The 19,832-nt window shown below is 47.1% G+C and overlaps 1 protein-coding gene across 2 annotated transcripts in view; it reads left to right on the forward strand.

Annotated features, from left to right (window-relative positions):
- Nucleotides 1-19,832, forward strand: part of AFG1L (AFG1 like ATPase) — a 402,277-nt gene that overhangs the window by 304,112 nt on the left and 78,333 nt on the right. For both annotated transcript variants that reach the window (XM_063917076.1, XM_063917077.1), the window contains exon 7: nt 8,750-8,808. In XM_063917076.1, the coding sequence (XP_063773146.1) occupies nt 8,750-8,808 (59 nt within the window). The remainder of the gene's footprint in view (nt 1-8,749; nt 8,809-19,832) is intronic.

A 19,832-nucleotide genomic window follows, 5' to 3' on the forward strand; every position in this document is an offset into this window, starting at 1 on the left:
CCAGTTTACACTTTCGGTTATTTGTACAGCCTATAGTTGTACACCATTACATTCTACAGTACTTTTAAACTAAGCTACAGTGGGAAGTCAGTGTTAAATTAAACAGTTGAGTTTTACCCATATTTCATATATCAAGCCTGAATGTGTTTAGCTATTCTTGTAGTGTGTTTGGAGTAGCCTTTTGGTAATGTTCTATAGTAAGTATACGATATGCTCATCTGGGAGAATAAAACTGGGAAACTGTCTTTTGATAATACTCATGCTTATTATTATAGTTTATCTATCAAACCTAAAGAAAATTACATTGATCTCTTTAAAAACAGTAACTAAATTCAGTTCATGTATTTTTTACAGTGTATAGTATGTACTTTTGTAATGAAGTCTACCATTAGCCACAGTGACAAGGGTTAATCTTGTTTTCAAATCTATCAGAATGTCTGTATGAATTACCTCCCTTTGCACAGCACTGAGGTTCGGTGAGCCCAGAGCAGTGGCAGAACTTGTGAGTGGAAGGCCCAGGTGCAAAAATATAATTTGTGCCCCCCTCCTCCACCACAAACCAAGTTCACAATATGACACATATTTGACAGGAAGGGGCAGAAGCAGTGGGTGACAATGTAAGGCAATGAGAGGCAGAGGTGGACAGAGAGAGTCAGAGGGTGACAACAGAAGGCAGAGGGTGACAACAGAAGGCAGACGGTGACAGCGGAATGCACTCGGTCAGGCAGACTCTGACAGTGACAGTTACAGCCGTTGTGATACTTTAATTCGCAGACAGTGGTGAATCAGAATTTTTTTTTTACAGTTGTCTGTTAATTAGAGGCAGTAAGTGGCTGTGATCATCAGCCCTTATAGGTGGCAAGACCTAAGGTAAGGGGCAGGTCCCTCGTGCAGTGGTGCCCACCCTCCACTCTACACTGGGCCATTCATCCAACATTGCTCAAAATGGGCTGGTGGGGGTGGGGGTGGGGAGCAGGGGATAACTCCAGACTTGCCTACTCTCCCGGAATGGCCGGGAGGCTCCCGAAAATCGGGTGACCCTCCCGGCCCCCCGGAAGAGCAGGCAAGTCTCCCGATTACAGGGGTCCCCCCAAGCCCGGCCGCCCACTTAGCGAGTAAAGTGGACGGTCCGGGCAGGCGATGACGCGATTCTTGTTGAATCGCGTCATCGTAGCCACGCCCCCTGCTGTATAATGCCATAATAGCGGCATTACACAGAGTGGGCGGGCTTACACGACACGATCCTCATAGTCACGCCCCCGGCCCGCCTCCGCCACGCCCCCGGCCCGCCTCCGGCCCGCCCCCCTCTGCACACACATCGCAGCCCGCCCCCCTGCCGAACCGACCTGGCTGCTCTCTCCCGGAGAGAGCAGCAAAAAAGTCGGTAAGTATGGATAACTCATAGCTGGTCTGGAGAGTAGTGAGCCCCTCAGTGTTCAGCGGCCCCAGTGCAATGCACCTGCTGCACCAACGGTAGTTCTGCTTCTGGGTTAATGGTGTGGGATGAACTGGCTAGTATCACAGATTTACACACTTAGAATAATACAACTATGACTATAAAAATGATTACAATAATACAAAGATAATTACATTATATAGAAAAATACAAAAATAACTAATCATTTTTGTAGTTAAATCTCTGGGGTATACTGACTATGGGGGTTAAATCTAAATCTCTTTGCACATGTTACATCTGCCCCACCTGCAGTGCAACATGGTTTTGCCCAATTGCTAACTTTTTTGGTTTGCTGACACACCTGAATAAGGCCCTATTACAGGTAGTTGCACAGAAAGGGATTGATGTAGAGCATGTGTAATGTGCTTTGCATAGCCCTGAAAAGCAAACATAGAAAAATGTGCTATTGCAGACTTGCACTCTTCTTGAATGTAGAGCTCTTTACAACAGGAGAGGTGAAAAGGTGGAGAGGAGGGCATTTTCACAGTGCTGCCCTGCAGAAACCTGCATTTATGCCTGTCAATAGGCATATTTTACAGGTGCCTGAGACTGGTGCAAATACCCATACTGATGATGCACGGACGTTCCAGATGTTGTTAGTGCCTTTTTTTTTGTTAAATAAATCAATTATTTTAAAAACGGGCATGGCTCTCTTTAAAAGTGCTACCAGCAATAGCACTCACAGCATAGACTGGTAGCTACAAAATGTGGGTGATAAAAAGTGCAGCACCCCTTGAACATGCTGCTATATGCACTATACTGATTGCTCAAAGCTTGGGAAAAGTGGATCTGACTTGTCAGAAGCGGCTAAACTGCACAATGGAATATGCAATGTATTTCATTCATACATTATATCAAGTAAGTACACTATCTATGTCCTCCATTGTGGTTAAGCCCAGTGTGGTTTAGCCACAACTAGCAGAGTATTTGTCCACACTCTGACCAACCAGTGCAAAGATACTCTGCATGGTTAGAAAAGCTGGGGTTCCTTCCAGAATCAGTCTTTCTCTAACGTCCTAGTGGATGCTGGGGACTCCGTAAGGACCATGGGGAATAGAAGGGCTCCGCAGGAGACTGGGCACTCTAAGAAAGATTTAGTACTACTGGTGTGCACTGGCTCCTCCCTCTATGCCCCTCCTCCAGACCTCAGTTAGAATCTGTGCCCGGAAGGAGCTGGGTGCATTTTAGTGAGCTCTCCTGAGCTTGCTATTAAGAAAGTATTTTAGTTAGGTTTTTTTATTTTCAGAGAGCTTCTGCTGGGCAACAGACTCTGCTACGTGGGACTGAGGGGAGAGAAGCAAACCTACTAACTGCGGCTAGGTTGCGCTTCTTAGGCTACTGGACACCATTAGCTCCAGAGGGATCGAACACAGGAACTTAACCTTGGTCGTCCGTTCCCGGAGCCGCGCCGCCGCCCCCCTCGCAGAGCCAGAAGACAGAAGCCGGCGGGTTGAAGCAAGAAGATGTCAAAATCGGCGGCAGAAGACTCCGGTCTTCATATGAGGTAGCGCACAGCACTGCAGCTGTGCGCCATTGCTCCCACACTAACCCACACACTCCGGTCACTGTAGGGTGCAGGGCGCAGGGGGGGGGGGCGCCCTGGGCAGCAATTGAGTACCTCTTGGCAAAAAGCAGCATATATACAGCTGGGCACTGTAATATGCATGAGCCCCCGCCATTATTTTTACATCGCGGGACAGAAGCCCGCCGCTGAGGGGGCGGGGCTTCTTCCTCAGCACTCACCAGCGCCATTTTCTCTCCACAGCTCCGCTGAGAGGAAGCTCCCCAGGCTCTCCCCTGCAGACTCACGGTAGAAAGAGGTTAAAAAGAGAGGGGGGGGGGGCACATAAATTTAGCGCATTAATCATATATACAGCAGCTACTGGGTAAACACTAAGTTACTGTGTGATTCCTGGGTTATATAGCGCTGGGGTGTGTGCTGGCATACTCTCTCTCTGTCTCTCCAAAAGGCCTTGTGGGGGTCCTGTCCTCAAATAGAGCATCCCCTGTGTGTGTGGTGTGTCGGTACCCTTGTGTCAACATGTTTGACGAGGAGGGCTATGTGGAGGCAGAGCAGGTGCAGATGAATGACGTGTCTCCGCCGACGGCGCCGACACCTGATTGGATGGATATGTGGAAGGTGTTAAATGATAATGTAAACTCCTTGCATAAAAGGTTGGATAAAGCTGAAACCTTGGGACAGTCAGGGTCTCAGCCCATGCCTGATCCTACAGCGCAGAGGCAGTCAGGGTCTCAGAAGCGCCCACTATCCCATATTGTTGACACAGATATTGACACGGATTCTGACTCCAGTGTCGATGGCGATGATGCAAAATTGCAGCCTAAAATGGCTAAAGCCATCCGCTACATGATTATAGCAATGAAGGATGTATTGCACATATCAGAGGTAAACCCTGTCCCTGACAAGAGGGTTTATATGTATGGGGAGAAAAAGCAAGAGGTGACCCTTTTCCCCCGTTAAATGAGTTATGTGAAAAAGCGTGGGATTCCCCCAATAGGAAAGTGCTGATTTCCAAAAGGTTACTTATGGCGTACCCTTTCCCGCCAACGGACAGGATGCGCTGGGAATCCTCCCCTAGGGTAGACAAAGCTCTGACACGCTTATCTAAAAAAGGTGGCCCTGCCGTCACAGGATACTGCCTCCCTAAAGGATCCTGCGGATAGGAAGCAGGAAAGTATCCTGAAGTCTGTCTATACGCATTCAGGTACTCTACTGAGGCCGGCAATTGCGTCGGCCTGGATGTGTAGTGCTGTAGCAGCATGGACAGATAATCTGTCTGAGGAACTGGATACCTTGGACAAGGATACTATTTTACTGACCCTGGGGCATATAAAAGACGCTGTCCTATATATGAGGGATGCCCAGAGGGACATTTGCCTACTGGGCTCTAGAATAAATGCAATGTCGATTTCTGCCAGAAGAGTCCTGTGGACTCGGCAATGGACAGGTGATGCCGACTCCAAAAAGCACATGGAGGTTTTACCTTACAATGGTGAGGAATTATTTGGGGACGGTCTCTCGGACCTAGTTTCCACAGCTACGGCTGGGAAGTCACATTTTTTGCCATATATTCCCCCACAGCCTAAGAAAGCACCGTATTACCAAATGCAGTCCTTTCGATCACAAAAAAGCAAGAAAGTCAGAGGTGCATCCTTTCTGGCCAGAGGCAGGGGTAGAGGAAAGAAGCTGCACCATACAGCTAGTTCCCAGGAACAGAAGTCCTCCCCGGCTTCCACTAAATCCACCGAATTACGCTGGGGCTCCACAGGTGGAGCCAGGAGCGGTGGGGGCGCGTCTCCGAAATTTCAGCCACCAGTGGGTTCGCTCACAGGTGGATCCCTGGGCTATACAGATTGTGTCTCAGGGATACAAGCTGGAATTCGAAGTGATGCCCCCTCACCGTTACCTCAAATCGGCCCTGCCAGCTTCCCCCATGGAAAGGGAGGTAGTGTTAGCGGCAATTCACAAGTTATATCTCCAGCAGGTGGTGGTAAAGGTTCCCCTCCTTCAACAGGGAAGGGGATACTATTCCACAATGTTTGTGGTACCGAAACCGGACGGTTCGGTCAGACCCATATTGAATTTAAAGTCCCTGAACATTTATCTGAAAAGATTCAAGTTCAAAATGGAATCGCTCAGAGCGGTCATTGCAAGCCTGGAAGAGGGGGATTTTATGGTGTCTCTGGACATCGAGGATGCTTACTTGCATGTCCCCATTTATCCACCTCATCAGGAGTACCTCAGATTTGTGGTACAGGACTGTCATTACCAATTCCAGACGTTGCCGTTTGGGCTCTCCACGGCACCGAGAATATTTACCAAGGTAATGGCGGAAATGATGGTGCTCCTGAGAAAGCAAGGAGTCACAATTATCCCATACTTGGACGATCTCCTCATAAAGGCGAGGTCCAGAGAGCAGTTGCTGATCAGCGTAACACACTCTCAGGAAGTGTTGCAACAGCACGGCTGGATTCTGAATATCCCAAAGTCGCAGCTGATTCCTACGACGCGTCTGCCCTTTCTGGGCATGATTCTGGACACAGACCAGAAGAAGGTGTTTCTCCCGGCGGAGAAGGCTCAGGAGCTCGTGACTCTAGTCAGAGAACTCTTAAAACCGAAACAGGTGTCGGTGCATCACTGCACGCGAGTCCTGGGAAAGATGGTGGCATCATACGAAGCCATTCCCTTCGGCAGGTTCCATGCGAGTGCTCACCTTCTCAAGTGCCGCAGGTTCGGCATACAGGACTGGGTCCTGGTGACCATGGATGCGAGCCTCAGAGGATGGGGGGCAGTCACTCAGGGAAGAAACTTCCAAGGGTTGTGGTCAAGTGAGGAGGCTTGTCTGCACATAAATATCCTGGAACTAAGGGCCATATACAACGCCCTGAGTCAAGCGGAGCCTCTGCTTCGCAACCAACCGGTGCTGATTCAGTCAGACAACATCACCGCAGTGGCTCATGTAAACCGCCAGGGCGGCACAAGAAGCAGAGTGGCGATGGCGGAAGCCACCAGGATTCTTCGTTGGGCGGAGAATCACGTGCAAGCACTGTCAGCAGTGTTCATTCCGGGAGTGGACAACTGGGAAGCAGACTTCCTCAGCAGGCACGACCTCCACCCGGGAGAGTGGGGACTTCATCAAGAAGTCTTCACACAGATTACAAATCGATGGGAACTGCCACAGGTGGACATGATGGCATCCCGCCTCAACAAAAAGCTAAAAAGGTATTGCGCCAGGTCAAGGGACCCTCAGGCGATAGCTGTGGACGCACTAATGACACCGTGGGTGTTCCAGTCGGTCTATGTATTTCCTCCTCTTCCTCTCATACCCAAGGTGCTGAGAATCGTAAGAAAAAGGTGTGAGAACAATACTCATTGTTCCGGATTGGCCAAGAAGGGCTTGGTACCCGGAACTGCAAGAAATGCTCACAGAGGACCCATGGCCTCTGCCTCTCAGACAGGACCTGTTGCAACAGGGGCCCTGTCTGTTCCAAGATTTACCGCGGCTGCGTTTGACGGCATGGCGGTTGAACGCCGGATCCTAGCGGAAAAAGGCATTCCGGATGAAGTTATTCCTACGCTAATAAAGGCTAGGAAGGACGTGACAGCAAAACACTATCACCGTATATGGCGAAAATATGTTGCCTGGTGTGAGGCCAGGAAGGCCCCTACAGAGGAATTCCAGCTGGGCCGGTTCCTGCACTTCCTACAGTCTGGAGTGACTATGGGCTTGAAGTTGGGGTCCATAAAGGTCCAGATTTCGGCCCTATCCATTTTCTTTCAAAAAGAACTGGCTTCTCTTCCTGAGTTTCAGACGTTTGTTAAGGGAGTGCTGCATATTCAGCCCCCTTTTGTGCCACCAGTGGCACCTTGGGATCTCAACGTGGTGTTGGGTTTCCTGAAATCCCACTGGTTTGAACCGCTCAAGACCGTGGAGATAAAGTTTCTCACGTGGAAGGTGGTCATGCTATTGGCCTTAGCTTCGGCTAGGCGTGTGTCAGAATTGGCGGCTTTGTCATGTAAAAGCCCCTATCTGGTTTTCCATGTGGACAGGGCAGAATTGCGGACTCGTCCACAATTTCTGCCGAAGGTGGTGTCATCTTTTAATTTGAAACAACCTATTGTGGTGTCTACGGCTACTCGTAACTTGGAGGATTCCAAGTTGCTTGATGTAGTCAGGGCTTTGAAGATTTATGTGGCCAGAACAGCTGGAGTCAGGAAAACTGACTCGCTGTTTATCCTGTATGCATCCAACAAGCTGGGTGCTCCTGCTTCAAAGCAAACTATTGCTCGCTGGATCTGTAACACGATTCAGCAGGCTCATTCTGCGACTGGATTGCCGCATCCAAAATCGATAAAAGCCCATTCCACTAGGAAGGTGGGCTCTTCTTGGGCGGCTGCCCGAGGGGTCTCGGCATTACAGCTTTGCCAAGCAGCTACTTGGTCGGGTTCAAACACTTTTGCAAAATTCTACAAGTTTGATACCCTGGCTGAGGAGGACCTTGTGTTTGCCCATTCGGTGCTGCAGAGTCATCCGCACTCTCCCGCCCGTTTGGGAGCTTTGGTATAATCCCCATGGTCCTTACGGAGTCCCCAGCATCTACTAGGACGTTAGAGAAAATAAGATTTTACTCACCGGTAAATCTATTTCTCGTAGTCCGTAGTGGATGCTGGGCGCCCGTCCCAAGTGCGGACTTTCTGCAATACGTGTATATAGTTATTGCTTAATAAAGGGTTATGTTATGTTGGCATCCGTGGTTGATGCTTTGTTGATTGTTCATACTGTTAACTTGGTATGTTATCACAAGTTATATGGTGTGGCTGGTATGAGTCTTACCCTGGATTCCAAAATCCTTTCCTTGTAATGTCAGCTCTTCCGGGCACAGTTTCCTTAACTGAGTCTGGAGGAGGGGCATAGAGGGAGGAGCCAGTGCACACCAGTAGTACTAAATCTTTCTTAGAGTGCCCAGTCTCCTGCGGAGCCCGTCTATTCCCCATGGTCCTTACGGAGTCCCCAGCATCCACTACAGACTACGAGAAATAGATTTACCGGTGAGTAAAATCTTATTTTTGCCACGTGTGTTTTTCCCCCTGTAGATTACAAGCCTTGCATAAATGGATAATAAAGTGGTAGAACAGGGTTTTACTTGCGGAGTGTTTATTTATTGTAAATATTAACCATTGTAGGTTTTTTTCTAGTGTTTCTTTATTCGATTAACTACACAACCCAGTGTGCCCTGGGTACCTGGGTATGCTGATGCTTGTAGTTCTACAAATAGCAGCTATGTATATGCTGGCACTTGTCATTTTACAAGCGTCAACATGCCCTAACACTATGCATGACAGGGCTTGCTGGGACGTGTACTTTTCTCGGCTGTAAAATATGCTTCTGTTCTAGGTTAGCTGACAGGAAAAGAGATCAAGGGCACACATACAGAAAAAAAAGGTTAAAAACTAAGCAGTGAGAAGTTTCAGAAGATACAGCTAGTATGGCATTTTACATTCTAAGGACATACAAACGCCACACATATAGGAGGACCATTGATGAAATATACCTATCTAACACTTCATTTGGGATAATAATGTTATATAAGGTCATATCAGTTTATCATTTTGGGTTCTTTTTATTCCTAAAATAAATTACTTTAATGGGCTATCTTTTGCTTTTAACCTATACTTTTTTATTAGACTTTTACTTTATATGGGAGACTTAGAGGCATACTGGTATTGTTGTTAGGATGAAATAATGAGATCATAACACTTGTCTTTTTCAGACCTTTATAAAAATGGACTTCAGAGAGTTAACTTTGTACCATTCATTGCTGTTTTAAAGGTAGGTTAACTCACATGATAAATATATTTTTGTTGAAATGTTTTAACTTGATATTACTCTAGTAACAGTCATCAGTGGGAGCTGTTGGAGTGGTCCTGGTGTGGCACACACATGACAGAGACATGACAACCATCCTCAATTATACAGTATATAAGGGAAAAACTTCTTGATCATGTACGTTTGGCAAATTTCATCACATAGAGTACAGTACAAGGATTTTGTTTTCCCTGGTTAGATATACAAATGGTATGGCATTCATATTACAGCCAAATCTTATTTGTGCTATCGGCTGTCAAAAACAATTTAAATACGTTTTTACTTACCATCGGGATTCTGACTGTCGGGATGCCGCTATCGGCAATCTGATGGTTGGGATGCTGACCACATCCCTCAAATACATACAATCATTAAATGGGTATTGGTTGGACAAATGAAGGTTATTTGAGTAATTGGAAGAAAGGAGTAGGGTTATTCCACATCAAATCCACACAGGTTTCAGACTGACCGTTTCAGATTGTAATGAAATTTGCTATAATAAATGCTGCCATGGATGTAAAGAAAACTCCCAAATCTTAGGTTGATATGTTCAACGGGTTTGAAGTTATATGCCTTTAAAGCTGCAATATTTTACAAAAAATGTGCTATTAACTGTATTTAAATGTCACTTGCAGCTCACCTAATTGAGCTAGAGAGTTGGGCAACATCTCATTTTAAACGTCCTTTCATATGATATATAACACAGCATTATAGTTCCATAAAAACTAAAAATGTAAAAAATAAAATAAAGCAAAATTTTGATTTTCTCAAAAAGACCATTTTTTTATTTTATTTTTTAAAATATCTAGAGATTCTACAGACAGCGCCTGCTTCCACTTCTGTGCAGGAGCACAAACTTAAGTGGAAAGATCAGAGGCGTAACAAGGGCGGGGCGAGCGTGGTGCGTGCCTTGGCAGGTTAGAAAGGGGGGGCCCTGCCAACCATACCAGTTTACTCCCCGGCAGAGTGTCATTTTGCCAGAGACCATCACTGGCTGACCAATGTGCAGAGCCAGCGCACAGAGGAGCTGAAGGGAGCGGCTGACGATGGCGTGGACTGCTGACAGTGGAAGAGGTATCACCGGAATGTGCGGCACTGCACCACCATCATTACTAATCTGGTACTGTACATGAGCCAATAGGACCTTGTGTACCGCCAGCCAATCAGGAGCGACCGCAACCACTCCTGATTGGCTGACGGTCCGCGAGCTCTGATTGGCTCATGGATTGCGACAGATTACTGTCATGACTGAGGTTTTGTGAACCCGGTGTTAGTGAAGTCTGTGCGGGCGACTGGAGGACTACGTGAATACTTTCACTGACCTGGTTTGGAGGTGTTGTGGGCTCGGGGTTTCTTCTGGTGACCAGGAAGAGGGACCGCAGCAGAGATGACTGAATCTAGGTTTTCCTCATGCAGGATTTGGTCGGCAGACAGGAAGCAGGTATAAGCAGGTATGGATGCTGGAGGTCTCCTGAAAGACAGAACTTGAAAAAGGTGCTGAGGAAAGAATTAATGAGTACCAGATGCTGGAGACACCAACTATGCTTGTGAGCACTGGGTTTTTGGAGACACTGAGGTGCTAGGAGGTACTGAGGTGCTTGGAGGCACTGAGGTGCAGAAGTGCCTGGATGCACTGAGGTGCTTGGGCACGGAGGTGCTGAGGCACGGAGGTTCTTGGAGGCACGGAGGTGCTGGAAGTACGGAGGTGCTGAGGAGCGGAGGTGCTGAGGCACGGAGGTTCTTGGAGGCACGGAGGTGCTGAAAGTACAGAGGTGCTGGGGCACGGAGATGCTGAGGCACGGAGGTTCTTGGAGGCACGGAAGTGCTGAGGCACGGAGATGCTGAGGCACGGAGGTGCTGAGGCACGGAGGTTCTTGGAGGCACGGAAGTGCTGAGGCACAGAGGTTCTTGGAGGCACAGAAGCCACAGGGATACGGGAGCTCTGGAGATCACAACTACAACAGCAGTAAAACTGAAACACGGCAGCTGTGGTTTTCAATGGAGACTATGGAATACAGTACTGTGCCTTTAAGACGAACCACTGCAGCTGTGCCTTTACATTGAGACTCATGGAAATAGTGAAATCAGTGGCAACACAAAAGTAAACCAAACGGTAACAAGGGAACAGAGTTTCCACAGGAACTTAGGTATAAAGGTTACCTTTAGGGAGCTCAGCTTTAAGACTCACACAAGGCTGTGTGTGACACAAGGAACTGGCCCAGTTTCTAACTCAGCCTCCCAACTTATACTTCCTGGTCCTTGGTGATTGGTGAGCAGGATTAGGTGATGCAGAGTCTCAGGCTGGCAGAGGATTGGACAACTCTGGGTCAGGTAAACAGTCACTGTCATGTGACTACTCTAGACTAGGCTGTGATGTAGAATGAGGCCTAGCAGGCCGAGAGAACACTGAAGCCTGAACTTCTGCAAAACATAGGATGCTGGCTTTTAGGCCTAAACTTCAGATTACTGAATTCAGCCTCACACAGGAGCTCACCACAGGTGGAGCTAATTAACTATTACCTTTCAGGCAGAAAACTCAGGAAAACTCATAGTGCTGACAAGCTGTTTAACTCAGTGAGTAAAAAGACACAGGATCTGGGACAGATGGCAGGGGTAAGTCACCAAATATGAAACCAACAGTCAGGATTGTGACAGTATCCCCCTCTTCAAGGGTGGACTCCGGACACCCATCTTGAATCTTAGAGGAACTTGAGAAATTCATATAGAAGAACTTAGGACCTTCGTTGATGCCTCTTCTTACCGGAACATTTGGTTTTGACCAAGGAGAGCGGAATCTCCTGTAAAGAAAAAACTTCCTTAGAAAACATGGGACCTCCCCTGAAAGAAGTAGCATCATGAACTGGATCAAATTCAGAGTCTGAGTCCAAGTCTATTGGAAGATACCAGTCTTCTTTGGGAGTAACTACATCCGTTTTGTAAGCTGCATTAACAAGTTCAGAACAACACAAGGAACTTGGAGTGGAATCAATGGAAACATAACCAACACTTAAATCAACAGGCTGTTGTCTTTGTACTGTTTTCCAATTCTTGGCATTCCTGAAATTCCTAATGTATTGGTTCATCAAGGCATTATCTTGCTCAGAAAGTGATGGGTCAGAAAACGGAGCATCAGCTGAATGTTCTGAAGACTGAGTGGAGGATGAAATTGGACTCATGGAAACAGATGCCACTGAAACAACATTAGACTGAGGTACCCATTCAGACATTAGGTCAATAGCCTTGGTATTTTTCTTGACTTTAGATGCTACAGCAGAATTATCCCGACATCGAGGAGAAGAGGTATTAGAATTCCCCGCAGAAGCTGTGGACTCAGTGCTGGAAGACAAGGAAACAGAATCAGAGACAGACTGAAGTCTAATTTTAGAACTAGATGGTGGAAGTCCTTTACTGGGACCAACAGACAAAAGTTCTTTACTCGGACCAATGCTTGGAATCGGTTTGTGTCCAGATGAGTTTGAACAGACTGAAACTGGAGAAATCTTTGGCTGGACGAGTAGGACTGGATTGGATCCGAGGATACTTGAATTGGCTGGGGCCAAAGGAGACTGACCAGGCTGGTCCTGGAGTATTGCTGGACCAGCTGGAACTGGGACGGGCTGACCAGACTGGGCCTGGAGTATTGCTGGACCGGCTGGAACCGGGACGGACTGACCAGGCAGGGCCTGGAATATTGCTGGACCGGCTGGAACCGGGACGGACTGACCAGGCGGAGCATGGAGTATTGCTGGACCGGCTGGAACCGGGACGGACTGACCAGGTGGAGCCTGGAATATTACTGGATCGGCTGGAGCCCCCTCTTCACGGGGCTGAACTAAGGCAGGAGCCCCCTCTTCACGGGGCTGGGCTGAGGCAAGAGCCCCCTCTTCACGGGGCTTGGCTGAGGCAAGAGCCCCCACTTCACGGGGCTGGGCTGAGGCAAGAGCCCCCACTTCACGGGGCTGGGCTGAGGCAAGAGCCCCCACTTCACGGGGCTGGGCTGAGGCAAGAGCCCCCACTTACAGGGCTGGGCTGAGGCAAGAGCCCCCACTTCACGGGGCTGGGCTGAGGCAAGAGCCCCCACTTCACGGGGCTGGGCTGAGGCAAGAGCCCCCACTTCACGGGGCTGGGCTGCACTCTGTAGACTCTCTGGCTGGGCAGCGCTCTGTAGACTCTCTGGCTGGGCAGCGCTCTGTAGACTCTCTGGCTGGGCAGCGCTCTGTAGACTCTCTGGCTGGGCAGCGCTCTGTAGACTCTCTGGCTGGGCAGCGCTCTGTAGACTCTCTGGCTGGGCAGCGCTCTGTAGTCTCTCTGGCTGGGCAGCGCTCTGTAGTCTCTCTGGCTGAGCTGCGCTCTGTAGTCTCTCTGGGGCTGAAGACGCGGACGCCCCTCCTTGGGCTGAAGATACGGACGCCCCTCCTTGGGCTGAAGACACGGACGCCCCTCCTTGGGCTGAAGACACGGACGCCCCTCCTTGGGCTGAAGACACGGACGCCCCTCCTTGGGCTGAAGACACGGACGCCCCTCCTTGGGCTGAAGACACGGACTCCTCTGTGACTCTAAATGGCTTAAACATTCTTCTCTGGACACCTAACTTGGGATAAGGTCTTTTAAACACCGGACCCCAGTCATAAATTTGAGTCTCTTTCAGAGTAGCCATCTTGATACCCCCGTTAGCAGTAGCAGGATAAGCTACTGTGGATGACTTGTAGACATGAGCACTGTGATACTGAGATTTGTCACCATTCCCTGGCTTACGAAGAATGCAGTCTTTAACAAAGTGACTGGAATTTCCACAGTAAAGACAGAGGTGTAGCTCCCTACGCCGCTGACGTTAAGCTTCAGAGAGTTTGGGCCGTGGATAACCTTTCCTTGAACAGAGGAAGAGACTCTATTAACTGGATGGGACAAAACAGGATCAACAACGTTGGTAGTATTCCTGAAGAGATCAGGCATCACAGAAAGAATACTAGACAAAAGTTCTTGTAACTGTAATAACATCTGGTAGAAAAACTGCAGTTGGTCAGGAGTCTTAGTGCAGAAGGTCAGAGAATCTCTGGAGAAAGAATTGCGCTGCAGACACTGTGCTAATTGATGCTGAGTCGACTCCAGACCTTCCAAGCGTCCTGCAATATTGCTTAGGAGGTCCTGCGTCAGACAAACACTTTCGGCCGGGTCCATGTGGCCAGTTCCTACTGTCATGACTGAGGTTTTGTGAACCCGGTGTTAGTGAAGTCTGTGCGGGCGACTGGAGGACTACGTGAATACTTTCACTGACCTGGTTTGGAGGTGTTGTGGGCTCGGGGTTTCTTCTGGTGACCAGGAAGAGGGACCGCAGCAGAGATGACTGAATCTAGGTTTTCCTCATGCAGGATTTGGTCGGCAGACAGGAAGCAGGTATAAGCAGGTATGGATGCTGGAGGTCTCCTGAAAGACAGAACTTGAAAAAGGTGCCGAGGAAAGAATTAAGGAGTACCGGATGCTGGAGACACCAACTACGCTTGTGAGCACTGGGTTTTTGGAGACACTGAGGTGCTAGGAGGTATTGAGGTACTTGGAGGCACTGAGGTGCAGAAGTGCCTGGAGGCACTGAGGTGCTTGGGCACGGAGGTGCTGAGGCACGGAGATGCTGAGGCACGGAGATGCTGAGGCACGGAGATGCTGAGGCACGGAGATGCTGAGGTACGGAGGTGCTGAGGCACGGAGGTTCTTGGAGGCACGGAGGTGCTGAGCACGGAGGTGCTGGAAGTACGGAGGTGCTGGGGCACGGAGATGCTGGGGCACGGAGGTTCTTGGAGGCACGGAAGTGCTGAGGCACGGAGGTTCTTGGAGGCACGGAAGTGCTGAGGCACGGAGATGCTGAGGCACAGAGGTTCTTGGAGGCACGGAAGCCACAGGGATACGGGAGCTCTGGAGATCACAACTACAACAGCAGTAAAACTGAAACACGGCAGCTGTGGTTTTCAATGGAGACTATGGAATACAGTACTGTGCCTTTAAGACGAACCACTGCAGCTGTGCCTTTACATTGAGACTCATGGAAATAGTGAAATCAGTGGCAACACAAAAGTAAACCAAACGGTAACAAGGGAACAGAGTTTCCACAGGAACTTAGGTATAAAGGTTACCTTTAGGGAGCTCAGCTTTAAGACTCGCACAAGGCTGTGTGTGACACGAGGAACTGGCCCAGTTTCTAACTCAGCCTCCCAACTTATACTTCCTGGTCCTTGGTGATTGGTGAGCAGGATTAGGTGATGCAGAGAGTCTCAGGCTGGCAGAGGATTGGACAACTCTGGGTCAGGTAAACAGTCACTGTCATGTAACTACTCTAGACTAGGCTGTGATGTAGAATGAGGCCTAGCAGGCCGAGAGAACACTGAAGCCTGAACTTCTGCAAAACATAGGATGCTGGCTTTTAGGCCTAAACCTCAGATTACTGAATTCAGCCTCACACAGGAGCTCACCACAGGTGGAGCTAATTAACTATTACCTTTCAGGCAGAGAACTCAGGAAAACTCATAGTGCTGACAAGCTGTTTAACTCAGTGAGTAAAAAGACACAGGATCCGGGACAGATGGCAGGGGTAAGTCACCAAATATGAAACCTACAGTCAGGATTGTGACAATTACAAATGATGGCATTGTGCCACTATCTCTCTGTGAATGCCTGCTGGCCCAGCACCAATTCCACACCTTCTGCTTCTGCTGAGGGGCATGAGGGGGAAGTGAAAAGCTTCTGCTGGAGGGACGGGATGAATGTTGAGAGTTCCTCTGTTGAGGGACAGTACAATGAGACTGCACTTAGAGCAGTCTGCTTAAATATATCCCACTCATTAACTGCAGGTATATCCACAGGGGATTTCTGTTAGCTGCCTGGCAGGCAGAAGACTAAACTGGCTATACCCTCCTGAATTGTGTGCACCAAAGCACCATACCAAGATGAGAGAGCATAGTACAATAAAAGATTTCAAGCACGCCTACTCCAACTGGTAACACCTCTGGCTCCTCTATCTGCTTTTGAAATGTCAGTATTTTGGAACAGACAGCACCAATCCTTTCGTCACTATAGGAATTATATATACCGTACAGAAGAGGATAATGACCGCTGGGATCCCGAGCGCCGGTCACATGACCGCATCCCATATATTGTTTCAAGGGATAATGTATATTGGGAGTTACTTAAGGGAATGCCATTATAGATACGCCACTGCCTCAACTCAAAACCAAAGCTGAGGAACTATGATTAAGGGCTGCCATGGCTTTTAAAAAATTACTGTACCTTGAAGTCCACATTTCAGTAGTGTTTGGATCATAAAGGGCTAAGCAAGCCCATCAAAGGCTTTCTCCACATCCAGAGCAAGCACCACAGATGGGATTTTGAGACTATGTATATGATGGAGGAGATCAATATAGTACATCTGGTGTTGCCAAATGCCTTTCTGGATGGGACAAAGTTCACTTGATCTGGATGAATTCAGGAAGGGAGCAGGGGGTTCAGCCTATTTGCTAGACTATTAGCGAAGATCTTTAATACATGTTCAAAAGAGAGATAGGACTTTAATTGGATCGAGACACAGAATCCTTGTCTGGTTTGTTTTGGATGGAAAATGGGGTCCTAAGTATATATATATATATATATATATATATATATATATATATATATATATATATATATCATAGACGTAGGCCGGCACTCAGAGTCTATTAATTAGCAATTTGCATGTATTTTCAACACATATTTAAAAAACCAACATTTTGGGGCAAAGTGTGCCCCTTTGTCAAGGTGAGAAAACTCACCTTGGCAAAGGGGCACACTTGGCCCTGAAACGTTGGTGTTTTAACTATGTGTTGAAAATACACACAAATTGATATTTAACAAACTCTGAGTGCCGCCACATTTTGTCCTATTATATACAGTTGTGCTCATAAGTTTACATACCCTAGCAGAATTTGTGATTTTCTGGCCATTTGTTGGAGAATATGAATGATAACTCACAAACTTTTCTTTCACTCATGGTTAGTGGTTGGGTGAAGCCATTTATTGTCAAACAACTGTGTTTACTCTTTTTAAATCATAATGACAACAGAAACTACCCAAATGACCCTGATCAAAAGTTTACATGTACCTGTAGAGGAAGATCTGTCTATCTATCCAGGCTTAGACCAGAGACAGAGTTAAAGTTGCCTTCTAGAATCAGAAATCCGCGACAGGCCTGGATAGGTAGGAAAAAATTCAAGGCATAGAAAGCTGGTAGATTCGTGTTAGGTGTATAGACATTGGCCTAAGTGATATGTAGATGACCCAGTTTACCAGTAGTATCATTATCAGTACTAATGGAGTAAGGAACAAAATAAGGAATTGGCATAGCAAGATAGCCACTCCTATTTAGTGAGACTACAGAAATGGTAAGCAGTTGAATTAGTGGTGAGAGCTGGCTGGGTTGAAGATTAGAAATGAGTCTTCTGTAGAAGTATCATGTTGATCTTAAGATTGCATAGTGTATAAAATAGTGGGAAACTTTTCTTTGGAGAATTCAAGCCTTTGACATTCACAATAGCAATAGATAGGAACATGATAAAGGCTATTAGTAACCAGAAAGAAGCAAAGGCTCCCCGGCTTTCTCTAAGGAAAGGACGGGTGATGGTTGGGTGTGTAGTAGAAGGATAGGAAGTATATGGAGATGGAGATTGAGGGGAGAATGATTGGTGGGTAAAGGGTGCGGATTTAACTGTATAAAAAAAACAATATCGGTAGCATTTGAAAAGAACGTCAATTTTGTCCAGAAGGGGGTGCACTGGAAACTCAGGACAACCTCTGAAATAAAGCCAGGGCAGTGTAGAAAAGTAAAGTGACAGTGAAAAGAGAGAATAAAGGAGAAGCAGTAGCTTATATTATATTGCTTTAGGTTTAAGTAGCCAATATTTATGTAATTTACTAAGATTTTTTTCTTACAATTTTAGGGAAATTTTTTCGTAGCCACTTAAGTGGTTAAGGAGCCTATTTATTAATTATTAAGATTTTCGACCAATAATTGGAATTTCTTATCACCGATATTTGCAGCAGTAAGATCTTCTGTGCTGCTGGCATGTATTAGTCATCACATAGAGGGACAAAGGCTCAGTTAGGATCACTTTACTTTGTGTTGCGGGTCTTTGCAGTAGGGCCAGTGATAGGGTGTTTAGCACCCCCTGCAAACTACAAATTTGCACCCTCCTTCACGCACATTGTGAAGAGACAGTGCGCGTTATAAGTGTGTGCCGCACAAATGGGGTGTGGTCACTCAAAGAACGGGTGTGGCCACAATAGTACACTCAATTCAAATTATACCACATAGTAGCACAATCTTATTCACATTACACCGCACGTAGTGCCCTGATTCACATTACACCACATAGTAGTGTCCCTTTTTCCCTAGACAGTACACAGTAGTCACACATAATGCCCTCAGTATTAGTGCCCCTTACATATAATGCCCACAGTAGTAGTGCTACACATAATGCCCATAGTAGCAGTTCCCCTTACACATAATGCTCACAGTAGTTGTGCCCCTTATACACATAATGCCCACAGTAGTAGTGCCGTTTACACACATAATGCTCACTGTATAAGTGCCCCTTACACAAACAATGCCCTCAATAGTAATGCTGCTTACACATATAATGCTCACAGTAATAGTGCAGCTTACACACAATGCCCTTAGTAATAGTGCCCCTTACACACACAATGCCTACACTAGTAGTGCCGCTTACACACAGTGCCCACAGTAGTAGCGCCGCTTACACACACAATGTCCACAGTAATAGTGCTGCTTACACATAATGCCCACACTAGTAGTGCCCCTTATATATAGTGCCCACAGAGAATAATAGTGCCCCTTACACACACAATGCCCACAATAGTAGAATCAAGGAGACAGGCACAGAAAAGTTGTGCGGCGCGGAGCAGACAGTGGAAGAAACGGTGCACAGAGGGATTGGGTGGTGCACAGAGGGATTTGGTGGGAGGCAGTGAGATGGAACAGGGGATGAAGGGATTAAGGAAAGAGTTGGAGAGTGCAGAAAGCTGCAGAGATCGGAGAAGGGGAGATAAGAGAAGAAGCTTTTAAAAAGGAATGGGACATTTTTACCCTAACTTACCCTATCCAAGGAGAGCCACGGGACATGGAGGTGTAGTACATCACCTCCCTGAATTGCTGACCTCACTGAGCGCATTGCACATGTTTTGCTTGGCAGCCTACTGCGCATGTGCGTTCATCAGACCACACGTGGGAGTGGCCTCTGGATCCTTTATCCGGTAACTTTTGAGGAAAGTAGCCAACAGGCCAAGCTTTGCATTCAGGAGCTCCTAAATCTCAGAAATAGTAGCCCCCCATACAAACCCATAGGGGCTGCTGCTGTGACTGAAAATGGGATCTCAGAGCTGAGGTCCCTCCGTAGATACATCCAAGGAATACTGTAAAATTGGGGGTGTCCCCTGAAAACAGGTGTTTTTGTGAGATATCCTGCAAATTAACTTTGGTAATTAGGCCCCTACAGTAAGTCTTATATTTGGTTGAAAGTTACATCAAATTGTGTTCTACAGTTAAATAACACTGGTAATCTTTCAGTATCTCACTTGTTGACCATGAATACCAACATTCCATGATAAAACTCTTGTTCATGTTTTTCATTTTAATAAAGTGACCAGGTCACAATATTCTCTACTTTAAAAGGTGTTATCTCGAATGTGACAGATTTATTAGCAAAGATAACCATAAAGTATACTGCAGTCTGGTGCCCAATTAGAAAACCATAGAGCAGACAAAATGGGGACATTTCAGTTTTTTGTGGCAGTTTAGCTCCCAACTAAAGCTATTGAATTTTTTTGGCCAGTCTGCCCCAATACTGCGGATTTCTGCTCACAACCTTCTGAGATGTACTACCAGTAATGAGTCTTTTACTGTGACTGATCTATGGCTGCCTCTAGGTCCCCATTCCAAAGTACCAGTAGTC

The sequence above is a fragment of the Pseudophryne corroboree genome, chromosome 4, assembly GCF_028390025.1.
Source record: "Pseudophryne corroboree isolate aPseCor3 chromosome 4, aPseCor3.hap2, whole genome shotgun sequence".
Classification (NCBI taxonomy): Eukaryota; Metazoa; Chordata; class Amphibia; order Anura; family Myobatrachidae; genus Pseudophryne; species Pseudophryne corroboree.